The 12,137-nt window shown below is 54.9% G+C and overlaps 1 protein-coding gene across 2 annotated transcripts; it reads left to right on the plus strand.

Moving 5' to 3' along the window:
* Nucleotides 1–3,506: 3,506 nt before the first annotated feature.
* Nucleotides 3,507–5,544, plus strand: C1QL2 (complement C1q like 2). 2 transcript variants are annotated; one of them, XM_058548607.1, is made up of 3 exons: nucleotides 3,507–3,903; nucleotides 3,943–4,190; nucleotides 4,831–5,544. In XM_058548607.1, exons 1-3 carry the CDS (start codon nucleotides 3,507–3,509, stop codon nucleotides 5,008–5,010), a joined length of 825 nt encoding a protein of 274 aa, XP_058404590.1. In that variant the 3' UTR covers nucleotides 5,011–5,544. The 2 variants fall into 2 exon arrangements, with proteins under 2 accessions (XP_058404590.1, XP_058404589.1); XM_058548606.1 differs by having other exon boundaries at nucleotides 3,507–4,190.
* The last annotated feature ends 6,593 nt before the right edge of the window (nucleotides 5,545–12,137 follow it).

Raw genomic sequence — 12,137 nt, forward strand, 5'->3', positions numbered from 1 at the left:
GCCATTAGAGCACCAGACAAGCCATGTGTGATCAAGTGTCAACTAGATGTCACAGACCACAAGGGCTTTGAGAGGTGAGAAGGTGGAGGTGAGTGGTTGGCACACAGTAGGTTTTCAATGGATGTTGGTGGAAGGAATGCAGGCTGGATTACTAAGGGCAATTTGGGGCTGATTCGAGTCATTACTGGACCTTGAAATGTAAAACCATGGTCTAAATGGAAGGCAATATGCTAATAATGGTCTTAATTAATATTAATGAGAAGACAGTCAGGGATGACGCAGATCACCAGGGGGAGCAAAGCCAGGCAGATGAGGAGGTGTGTCATACACTCCAGCAGGCCACACTGTCTGGTTCTGCCACCGTGGAAGGGAGGGAGGGAGGGCAGGGGAAGGACCTCATGACTCATGTGGTCTGGGATGGGAGGCCACCTGCTCTTCACCTGCTCTGGCTGCTGCTGTCCCCACGCCCCCCGTGGTGGAGGGCTGGTCTCGGGAGGAACCTGTCCTCCCTGCAAGGCCATAGGTGCTCCCGGGAATGCTGATCCCTGGGTGAAAGGGATCTTTCCCCTTCAGAAAGGTGGCTCTGCCTGAGGTCTGTGAGGGTGAAAGCCTGGATCTCAAACATTTGCCCCTCCTTCCTTCTTCCCTGTCCAGATCCTGCAGAGGCAAAAACACCGGGATTTTGGGGATGGTGGTCTGCAGGGCTGGGGAATTCAAACTAAGTGAGTATCTGCCTGGAAAATGTTTGTCCAGGTGGAAATGGTGACTGGGAACACTCTGGGCAGCCTTGATAGAGGGCAGACAGCCAGAACAGGGCAGTCTGAGGGGCATGTGGAGGGACTGGCAGGCCCCCTTCTCTGCTTCGGAGAAGGATAGAGTGTGGGGGTGGTCTTTGGGTCTCTCTCTTTCTAAAATCATGAATCTGCCTCCCTCACCCCGCTTACCGCCCACATGTCTCATCTTAGTGGTCACAAACATGGCGGTGGAGATCCAAAGTATCAACAGTTAATAATGATAGCTCACCTTTCCCGAGCCAGCTCTTGCTCTAAGGCCTTTATATTTATTAATTCATTTCATCCCTCAATAACTGCAGTGGGCACTTTTATCATTCCCATTCTCCACACATGGAGACTGAGGCTCAGGAGGTGAGCGATTTGCTCAAGGTCACACAAACGGGAAGCTGCAGAGCCAGGGTTGGAAGCAGGCTGTGTGGCCCTGGAATCCCTGTGGCTCTCTAGATCTAGGGTGGCCCTGGGATGGGAAGGGAGGGCTCCCAGGACCCAGCAAACCAGTGAAGAATGTGGCCAGGAACTAGTGTCGGTGCTGCGTTCACTGCCAGGGGGTTCTCAGAACCCTCGGTCGGGGTGTGAGGAGGATTCTAGCTCTGTCATAAGGAAGGAGGACACTGGGAAAGCACGGTACACTTCCAAAGCCTTTGTGTTCTCATCTGTATAATGGGAAAATAATTGCTAATCCATAGGGTTTACTGGGAGGAGTAGATGAAGGAGCATGTGCAAAGTGCGTGATACATCATGGTAGGTGCCCAATAAATGAGTTCCTTCTCCCCCCCCGGGGGGCAAAGTTTGATTCAGGCTAGGTTCAGCCATCCTGTCCACAAATGTGTCCTGCGGGCCCACCAGGTGCCAGATCTTCCGCTATGCCCTGAGAAATACACCGATGAAGAAGAGGCTGGAGCAATGTGGGGTGGGGTGGGGGAAATGACCCAAAGTGACCAGAGAGAAACAAAATGGGTTGTTAACTAACCCACGAGAACACACTACCTGATAAATGAATGTTCTCCTCAAAGCAGTAGCCTCAGGACGGCACACGGCTGTTGCAGGGATGCTGAGGCTCTGCCAGACACTGATGTCAGCCCTCGGACTCTCCTCCCAGGCCTGCCTGGTGTGCTCCCCATGTCCCACGAGGCCTTTAGGAAAATGAAGTCTCAGAGAAGGGAAGGACCTGCCCAAAGTCACACAGCCACTCAGGACAAGAGCAGAACCAAAAGACCAGGCTTTTGATTTCTGAGCTGGAGGTCTTCCCAATACACGGGAGCATCTCCCATCCTTCCTTTATCCTCACATGCTGCGTTGGAGATGGATAATTCTGTAAATCTGGTGTCACAGCTTATTCAAGGCTTTGGCTCACAATGGCTTTGGACTATTTTTTAAAATACCTAAACCCACAGCAGTAGGAGGGAGCTGGAGACAACCAGAGGAACCTGTCAGTGGGTCTGTGTGGTGGTGGCAGGTGGGAATGGGAGCTGAGTGTGCCAGGGTTCCCATCAAGTTCTGGGGGTCAAGGATTAGCATTTCTAAGTGAACTTTATACAGAGGACAAGGGCCAGCCATTTTCTGGGTGCAAGAAAGGGGCTGAGGCTAATAGACTCTTGTACTGGGGGGCTTTTCAGAGTCATTCCAAGAGCCGGTGGGGGTGGTCTTCTGGAGCCTATGCAACAGCTTGGAGTCCTCAGGTTAGATGTGTGGAAGACGTTCCAGAAGCAGATTTATTTCATTCTGAAGCAGTAACTCAGGAGGGCTTTCAGACAGTCCTTTGCTCCAGAGCTTCATGGGACTGGGGTTCTCCTTGACTTGGTGGGTTGAAGTCTGGTCCTGCTTGTAGACAGGCGGGTGGATTAGGTGACCCCCGAAAGACCTTGCTGGCTTCAGGATTCCGGGCGCCTTCGTAGTCATGTGGAGGTGCCCGTGTGCGCCCGTGAGTGCGCGCGTGGGCGTGTGTGTGTGGCGGGTGGGAAGCGCGTGAGCGCGGCGGCCGGTGGGTGTGTCTGAGGCGCCAGGGCCCGGGGCTGCGCCTGTTGCACCCACTTGTGGCTCCCGGGCGCCGCCGGAGGAACCGCGCCTTTGCCGCCTCTGCCGAGGACGCCGCCCGATGGGAGGAGGACCGAAGGCTGATGACATGAGGGCGCCGTCTCCCGAGTGATGGCAGCGTGCGCTGCCTCGCCGCCTCCGCCGCTCAGCCCCGGACTCCTTACGTCAGGGTAGCTGGGTGCCCCCTCCGCGCGGGAGCCAGCGAGCAGCGGGAGAGCAGAGCAGAGCGCGCCGCGGAGCCTGGGCGCCCTCACTGCGCGCCGAGCCCCGCCGAGCCGGGGAGGAGGCAGCGCCGCCGAGCCCGCGCCGGACGCCGAACCCGCACCCGGAGCTCCCCGGCCGCCGCCCGGACCCGTGGGGCGCCGGGCTTGTCCTGTGCGCCCCCCGCCATGCGCGACGGGCTCCGCGGCTCTGCCGAGCAGCCCCAGCGCGGTGGGCAGCGGCGCCTGGGCTGGGGCGCCTCTCGCTGAAGTAGTTGGGCGCCCGGAGCCGAGGGTCGCCACGTCGGGGGCGCGGCCGGGACCCGCGGAGTCGGCCCCCGAGCGCGGGGAGCGGGGCCGCCCGCGCCTCCCCACCATTACCTCCCCGGGCGGCAAGGAGGAGCTGGTGGCGGTCGCCTCCCGGCTGTGGCAGCGGCGGCGGCGCGCCTGCCTGGCGGCCGTCGGCGTGCTGCTTGCCATGGCGTTGGGGCTGCTCATCGCCGTGCCGTTGCTGCTGCAGGCGGCGCCCCCGGGCGCAGCGCACTACGAAATGATGGGCACCTGCCGCATGATCTGCGACCCATACAGCGCCGCACCCGGCGGGGGGCCCGCGGGCGCCAAGGCGCCGCCGCCCGGACCCAGCACTGCCGCCCTGGAAGTCATGCAGGACCTAAGCGCCAACCCTCCGCCTCCTTTCATCCAGGGACCCAAGGGCGATCCAGGGCGACCCGGCAAGCCCGGGCCGCGGGGGCCTCCCGGAGAGCCGGGCCCGCCTGGACCCAGGGGTCCCCCGGGGGAGAAGGGCGACTCGGGGCGGCCCGGGCTGCCGGGGCTGCAGCTGACCGCGGGCGCGGCAGGCGGTGTCGGGGTGGTGGGTGGCGGAACTGGGGGCGGCGGCGACTCTGAGGGCGAAGTGACCGGCGCGCTGAGCGCCGCCTTCAGCGGTCCCAAGATCGCCTTCTACGTGGGTCTAAAGAGCCCCCACGAAGGCTACGAGGTGCTCAAGTTCGACGACGTGGTCACCAATCTCGGCAATCACTACGACCCCACTACCGGCAAGTTCAGCTGCCAGGTTCGCGGCATCTACTTCTTCACCTATCACATCCTCATGCGCGGCGGCGACGGCACCAGCATGTGGGCGGACCTCTGCAAGAATGGGCAGGTCAGTGACCCCCCACCCCCACGCCCGCCGATCCTCACAAATCCCGGTAGACACTGGTCCCCACCCCACGCCCCGAACCGCCTGGGAAACCAGCCTTTCTCCCCACTCGCAAGCGCCCGAGAGAGGCCCGGGGCGGGGGTAGGGGTGGGGGAGCACGCCACAGCATCCCGCTTCCCAATGCGCCCTGGTCGCGTTTATCTGAATGTAGCGCCAGAGGTGGTGCCCCAAGCTCCCAGGGATCTCGCTACCCAAACTGCATTCTCTGGCTACTTGCGAACCCGCCCGCAGCCTCGTGGGATCCTCGGAAACCTCATTCTTCAATAGTTGCCCCTGTGCGCCCCGGTCGCCCCTTTGCCCTCCCGTCTCCTTTGCTCTCAGCCGTCGCCTCTCATTCCCGCCCTTCCCCGCTGGGTCAGTGTCCATGAAGCCCTCGCTCTCCCTCCTTCCCGGACTTGCTGCTGCGGAGAGGAGGGGACCGGGAAGGAGTTGGCTAAGTTGGCGAGAGAGCGTGGAGCCTGGGTGGGAGCGTGGACCCTGGAGCCGCGGGCAGAAGGCCGGCCAGGGGGCGCGCCATGTGGGGGCCGGGCAAGGGCCCAGGCAGAGGAGCCCTGGCCCACCCGCTCTGGCGGCTTGCCCCTAGGTCCGGGCCAGCGCCATCGCGCAGGACGCTGACCAGAACTACGACTACGCCAGTAACAGCGTGGTGCTGCACCTCGACTCAGGAGACGAGGTGTACGTGAAGCTGGACGGCGGGAAGGCGCATGGAGGCAATAACAACAAGTACAGCACGTTCTCGGGCTTTCTTCTGTACCCGGATTAGGGGCTCAGGGAGCGCAAGGTGGAGAGGCTTTAGGCCGCCCTATGCCCATGGGAGCGCGCTATTCCCTGGCGAGGACCACTCTAGCTTCATGACACTTCCTGACATCGTTGAAAAAGACACATCCCTGCTGTCCTCCCTGTCCCGCTCCCGACTTAAGTGTGTCTGCGACTCATCACGCTCCAGGCTGAGCTCCTGGTCCCTGCCCCCAACCTGGGGAGGGATAGGGGGACGCCCAAGTGACGAGAAGAGCGTGAACATGAACCCCTGCGGCCGGGGCGGCTGCGGCATCGCAGACTTTGCAAACCTGATTGGACTGGACAGGCCGGGCGGGACACCTGCCCTCCTCCAGTCCCCTTCCTCTTCTAAGTGCCCTGAGACCGAGGGCTCCCCGCCCTGGCCAGCACGAGCTCTCTGGGGCATCCTTCTTTGTAACCCAAAATACTTGTGCAAATTTCCCTATCAGCCAAAAACCCTCCTGCAGCAGAATCCCAGCAAACGGAAAATTCACTGCACTCCCGACTCAGACCCACCGCGATGCATTAAATTATGTTTTTAGACTATGGGCTCTGCTGTCTCTGTCAGCGTGGCCCCAGGACCAGGCCTCCAGACCCTCACCTTGGTGTAACCTTAACTGGACCCTGAATAGTTCCATCTATGCCCTACTTGCCAGCCACTGCCTTGTCCCTGCCACCTGGGGTGGGTGAAAAGATGTGGGGAGATGGGGTAGCATCGTCCCACCCCTTGAGGGAGGAGTTCTCCCCTAGGCTACAGCCCTGAACAGGAGGGGCCCAGAAGAGAGTGCAGGAGAGTTAGAAGCTGACAGGACGGGACTCAAGGACCAGTTGGATCTCCAGGCTCCCAGCCTTGTGGGAGGAGTTCAAAGGGCAGGAGTTGCTGAACGGGAAGGGAAAGAGGAGGCATTTCTGCAAAACGGGAGGCATGAAAGAGGCACCTGCCAGCAGGTGAGCTCTGAGATATTTCCCCCAGAAGGAAGTGCAGAAGGTCCCGGAAGAAACACACCCACTCAGGCACACAGGATACTCAGCACATGTGTGTGTACTCACACACCGGCCGGGTCCGCATCTCTCAAAAGAGCTGGTAACCGAGGCAGTTCTGTGGGTCATCCAGCCCCATGAATGCACTCAGAACCGTGTGGTCAGTGAGGTAGATACTACTCCTCCGGGAGGGACAGCCCTTTTCTGGAGTCTTCCCTTCCCGTTTGCATGGTGGTGTGGGGCACCGGCTCTGAACCCGAATGTGTTTGCTTGGTCTCCTCTCTTCGCTTCCCTACAGCGTTCCACACACACCAGTTAGGACAACTCCCTACATGGTTTTGATTTTTTTTTTTAACTTTTTCGTTTTTGTTGTTAGATCATTGAGTTCCAATAAACAGTAAGTTATCTACAAAATAACCAGTTAGCAGCCTGTTACTACTTCCTGAGCTCATTTTGATCAGTTGTTTAAAGAGAAATGTGAGTGTACACAGAGGCAACCCCAGAGTGTATTTGTGTGTAAAGCTGGAAATACACACACACACACACACCCCATGTGGATATACTGTTGTGGTTGTCATCACTAATCTGTGTTACACACGTGCACGCACACACACCTTCATAGATCTATGTCAGTGTGGTGGGTGACAGTGTTCAGGCTGTATGTCTGCCCCCAAGTTGCACTGTGATCGACTTCAGTTCCTGGAGGATGCTGAAAGCTGTGATTCCCATTTAAAAGACGGTTATACCCCCTGCCTTGAGTCCTGTTGCCGTCGCTGTTCCTCTTTACGCTCTTATTTTATTTGAATAATGTTTTATTGTCATTCACTTGAATATTAGCAATGATTGCATCTGCTTTGAGTCCGGGGATAAAGTGCTCAAAGATAGCTAGGGGGAAAACAAATATATATATGTATACAAGCCACCATCCCCCCAGTTCCAGACCCAAACCAAACCTCAATTCCCCATCCACCCACCTCCACTGATTGTGGAGCCCAAACCCAGCTGAGCTCAGGAACCCGGGAGGGCAGAGTCGGGCCCCATCTACAGTTGCATACGTATCAGTTTCTGATGCCTTGTGGATTGTATCATCCAGAAATACGATTAAAACCAAATGTCTGAGACCCAAATGAAGTCTAATTGCTATGGATCTGCAATCCTCAGCAGGCCCCTAATCCTTTTTGACTTATTCCTCCCTTTCCCCGGATGAGATGGAGCTTAGACACAAAGCCCTTGGTTTAAATTTCAAAAATTAAAATTGACATGCAGCAGTGGCTTTCCTGGGAGCGGGAGGAATTTCTAAGGAGGTGCCCGAGCCCAGCTTTATCCTCTGCATTAAGAAGCAATTTGTACTTCTAACAAACTAGCCCCCCCCACCCCCCACTCCCCTTTGGCGAAAGGGCAGTAGAAACGCCTTGCCCGGGTCTGGCTGTTCACAATACTTAGACGAATTTGAATCTGAGATTCCTCCATCTGTATTCCCCGGTGCAACCAGGCTTCTTGCAATTCTAATACCCAGGCTGCTGGGAGGTGCTGCCAGAGGTGTCAACTGCTAAGAGGATGATAGATTGATGAGGCAGCGGGCGAGAGGCATGGCCTGGGTAGGAGCTCGCCAGCTCAGGAGCAAGCTCTCTCTGCGTCTGCACACTCTCCGTGTCCTAGGCAGGCCCCTCATTACCCACTGAGGTACATGAGCCCACGATCTCTCTGGAGGACTCCCTGAGAAGGGGGCAGGGAGCGATGGGGAGACCAGGCCTCCCACCATGCCACCTTGTGTGCCATTAGTCTTGGGGTGGGTGTGGAAGAAACACTTTGCCCAGACACTTACCCTTCCTGTTTCTAGTTGAGTAGAGAATTATTACAAATCATAGTTATAAAGTGTTATTTTAATTTCCTAATTGCTTTTGGGTCCATTTTCTAACTGTGTTCTTAGACTGGAATTATCATACTGGCATCTCCCAGGAAGTAAGAAAGATATTTTTCTGCCCATTTGGGAAGTGGGGAAAATAGGGCTCAGAGCATTCCTAGACTGGCTCAAGTTTGCAAATCTTATCAGAGACTGAGCTGGAACTTGAACTGAGACCACCAGGCCGTGCCCCTGCCTGACTACCCAGATGGGGCACATCCACCTCTCAGGTCCCCAGGCCTTTGAGAGGAGAGCAGATGGGTGAGACACACTTCCCAGACCTTCCCCTGCTCTAGGGAGTCTCAGTGCCTCCAAAGGGTCAGACAAGAAGAGCCAGCCCTACTTCTGGCCCAGGCTGCCCCCAGAGAGCACCCCAGACAAAAGCTCCCACTCCTGAGGAATTTGGCTGAACATCTGGCCTTGGGGTCAGTGTTGATGGCCCAGCGGGACCCTCAGGTCACCAACTCCAAATGCTCCATGTGGACCTGTCTGTCTTCATCAGCACCCCTTCCCCCAACCCCTTCTCCTTGGGGTCCATTGAACACCTTCTCCTATACCAGCTCTCCCTTCTCCCTCTTGGTGGTGGGAACGGGGGCATCTTGCAGGTGCAGAGGGTTTAGCTGAAGTGAGCAGGGCTGTCCCTGATTGGTGAGAGGGCCCTTTCTTCATTCCCAGTGTCCACATCTGTGTGGCTAATTATTTTCAAGACTGTCTAAGTGCATGAGATACACACCTGGCCCTGGAAATTCGGTTAAAAGTTATGCCTTCTTCTACATTTTCTTCCTATCTGCGTGAGCAGATGGCTTTCTTGGGCACCCAAGACAAAACATCCAGGCCCCCTCTGCATGGAACTATGATGACACCATGCAGGGGCCAGACTGTGGAGATGGGTCGCTCCAAACTTCACTGATCGTGCAGTCCTATTGGACAAACCTTTTTTGAGCTCTCACACCCAATATATGTATTTGACTTATGAATAATTTGTATATGCTACTGTCAATCCATACTTTAAAAAATATCTATCTTTTTGTATTTATATTCATTAAAGGATCTGCACATTCAAATCAGTATTTATATTCTGGCTGGCTAACCAAGTTTGGAGACAGGGCTCCTCTTAGTGGAACAAAAAGAAACAAGGGTTATCCATGTGTTTCCCTTCAACTTGCCATTTTTCCAGAGTCTTAGGCAAGAAAATATGTTCTTTTATGAGTCACAGGTAAGGCTGTGCACTTTGATTCTTTGAGTGCACGGTTTCAACCCGTATTGTAAGTATTAGTAACTCTTGATTTTCTTTCTATTTTTTAGATTAAAAATAAATCAAACTAAAGTTTCGGTATTTCTTTCTTATACCTGAGTTTGAAGCTCTGATGTTGACATTGGAACCAACTCATGGAATCAGGCTGGGCCGGGCGCAGGGCGGGCTCTCTCCCAGGGCTCCCAGAATACTGCGGAGGAGGAGCCTGGCGGGTGGAAGTGAGGCATTCCGGAGGAGTGTTTGGTCCTGTTATTGCCGTGTTCTAATTTCCTTCAGTGAAAGGGGCATGGACCACAATGGCAATTGCGGTAAATACTACGAGCAGTGGTGTTTAAAAATAAGTTTTATCATAACAATTTCAAAACTACTCAAAAATAAATGGAATAGTGCAACGAGCCCCCGTGTGCCTGTCATTGAGCTTTGACACTTACCAGTCATGGCCAATCAGGTGGAGCTACAGTTTTTACTTATTGAGACCTTATGATGTACCAGGAATCAGTGCCAGGGCACAACTGTTTCCTCGTAATACCCTAGTGAAGTAAGTGTTGCTATTAGGCCCACTTTACAGATGAGGAAACTGAGGCTCAGAGAGGTTAGGTGACTTGCCCAAGGTGAGGGCCAGGACTGGCTCAAGGTCTGTCTGACCCCAGAGTCCAAACTCTTGGGAATATGGGTGGGGCAGGGAGGTGAGACCTTACAGAGAATCCACAATGAGGGCGCACTGATACAAACCAGCCTCCCCAGCAAGCACTCTACAGGTGAAGCCAGCATCAAGAACCTTCTGTGGAGGCCTCCCAAGTGTCTGCTCTCTCCTAATATTCTAATCAGTTTGTTTCCAGGACTTCTCACTCTCCCCCTTCTTACTGTTCCATACTCTAGTCATGCTGTTCCCTTTACTTGGAAACCTCTCCTCTGGGTTGGTTCCCAGCCCTCCTTCAGGCCTCAGCTGGCATGTCACTTCTAGTAAACCCCAGCTCTCAGCCTGGTGCCCCCAGGTTTCCTCTTCTTCCCTTCCCTTAACGTCCATAGAACCCTGATCTTCCCTACCGTGGTGCTTGTCACACCACTGTGATCACACGTTTGGTGGTCTGTCTTTCCTGTGGGCTGTAGGCTTCACAAGGGGAGACCCAGCATCATCTCTGTGGGTGACCACTGAACCCCCTCTCCCCAGCACTTAGAATGGTGCCTAGTACACAGTAGGTGCTCAGTAAATATTTGTGAAATGGACGGTTGGATGGATGGATGGATGGGGGAATCCTAGGGGACCCTGGGACAGTAGATTTTGGGAAGATTTCCACTCAGATGACTGACTTTACAGTGGGATCAGAGGGGATCTTCCCAGCAAGTTGAATATTGCTTTTAACCAATGGGTCCCTATCCACCTCCACCCCTTGGATCTGAGTTTGTAAGGTTTGGGTGAATGGGGAAGATGGTGTGGTGTGCAGAGGAGCATTTATTGCAACCTTCAAGGGCCTGGTTACACCTCTAGAAATCAAGAGAACCCTCCAGTTGGCATGAACTTACGACCGCAGCCCCATCGTGGCTTTGGGCTGATTTACGTTCCCTCCCTAGGCCCTCCAGCATGTTCCTCAGCTTTCTGGGGCTGCTCAGCAGTAGCCTCGCTTCCAGTCAGGACCCTCAGTTGCTACTTTCGCTGTCGGGATTCTTTTATTTTCTCCAAATGAAAAACATCTTTTGAAAAATTGTTGACATAATATGCACTTGCCAAAAATGTAAGCAATATAGAGAAATATGAAACAGAAAGTAAAAATTCCCTTCTCCTTATGCGATCTCCTTCCCCAAAGATAATTTCTGTTAACAGCTTGGTTTGTATTCTTCCAGACTTTTCAAATGCACTTGTGTGTGGATTTGTTCATGAAGAATGTAAAACTCTGAGCACTGTTCTGCACCTGCCCTTTCCTGTGATGATCGCTCTGGAACAACTCCTGGGGGCAGTTTGCTGGGCTCCCTTTTTCTTTTGACCGAGGCGCACGCCCTGTACCATTGAGGATGGACTTTGGCTGGTTAAACGAGTCTTCTGCCACTAGACCTGGAGCTGTTTCTGACTTCCGGAGCGAGCAGAGGAACAGCCTCTGCCAACAGGGTTGCCCCTCCACCTAGACACAGGCTCCCCGCGCAGGAAAGCCCCACTTGATGTTCAGAGCAATAGAAAGGATGTGTTTATCTGATTTACAGATGGTTCAAGTGCTTCCCCTCCTTCTGTTCTCACTGTCTACCTCGTGGTATATCATCTGCATCCAGCAGTCCCTCCCCTGGACTGAGTGAATTAAAGCGAGAGATCAACTCCTGCCAGCCCAGTTTTGCTCCAGTTTTGCCGGCACAGGGAGAAAGGAGAGGACTCCGGCTGTGTTGGGGGGTGGGTGCCAAAGGGGGTGCTGGAGACCTCGTTCTCCGGGCATGTTAGGCTCCGGTTAGGATGGACCTTGGCTGATCCCCTGTTGCTTCTAGCTTTTCAAACCTTGTTAAGGATGCAATATATCGGAGGAAGGGTGAAGGTTCGTGGAGGCAGGGCCACTGGAGTTCAGGGCACCAATGGTGCCCCAGGCTTTCCTAGAGAGAATACCGCTCGATTTTGACTCTTAGGCAACTGATTGGCAGAGCTGTGCTTTTCAACGGTGTGTGTCTGCTTGCCCACATGGGCCTTCGTGGGAATTAGTAAATGAGGCCTTTTCCTCCAGGTAGATGCAGCGTTTCGCAGGGCCATAGTTTCGTGGGTGCAAAGCAGGCAGGAACTCGGCTTCCTGTGTACCCAGGTCTCCAGGCCTGCGGTTTGGAGAATGGCCCTCTTCTCCCCTCTCTTCCTCCCTCGTAGTTCCCACAGTTCCTGTATCCGGGGCCGGGTGCTGCTGCCTCTCCCTGATGTGCCGCACCTGGGGATGGGGAAGGCAGCAGAGAAGGCCAGGACATTCTGCTCTGATGCCTCGTGACTCCAGGCCAGCTGAAGACTGACGCA

Source organism: Diceros bicornis, chromosome 10 (genome assembly GCF_020826845.1).
Source record: "Diceros bicornis minor isolate mBicDic1 chromosome 10, mDicBic1.mat.cur, whole genome shotgun sequence".
NCBI lineage: Eukaryota > Metazoa > Chordata > Mammalia > Perissodactyla > Rhinocerotidae > Diceros > Diceros bicornis.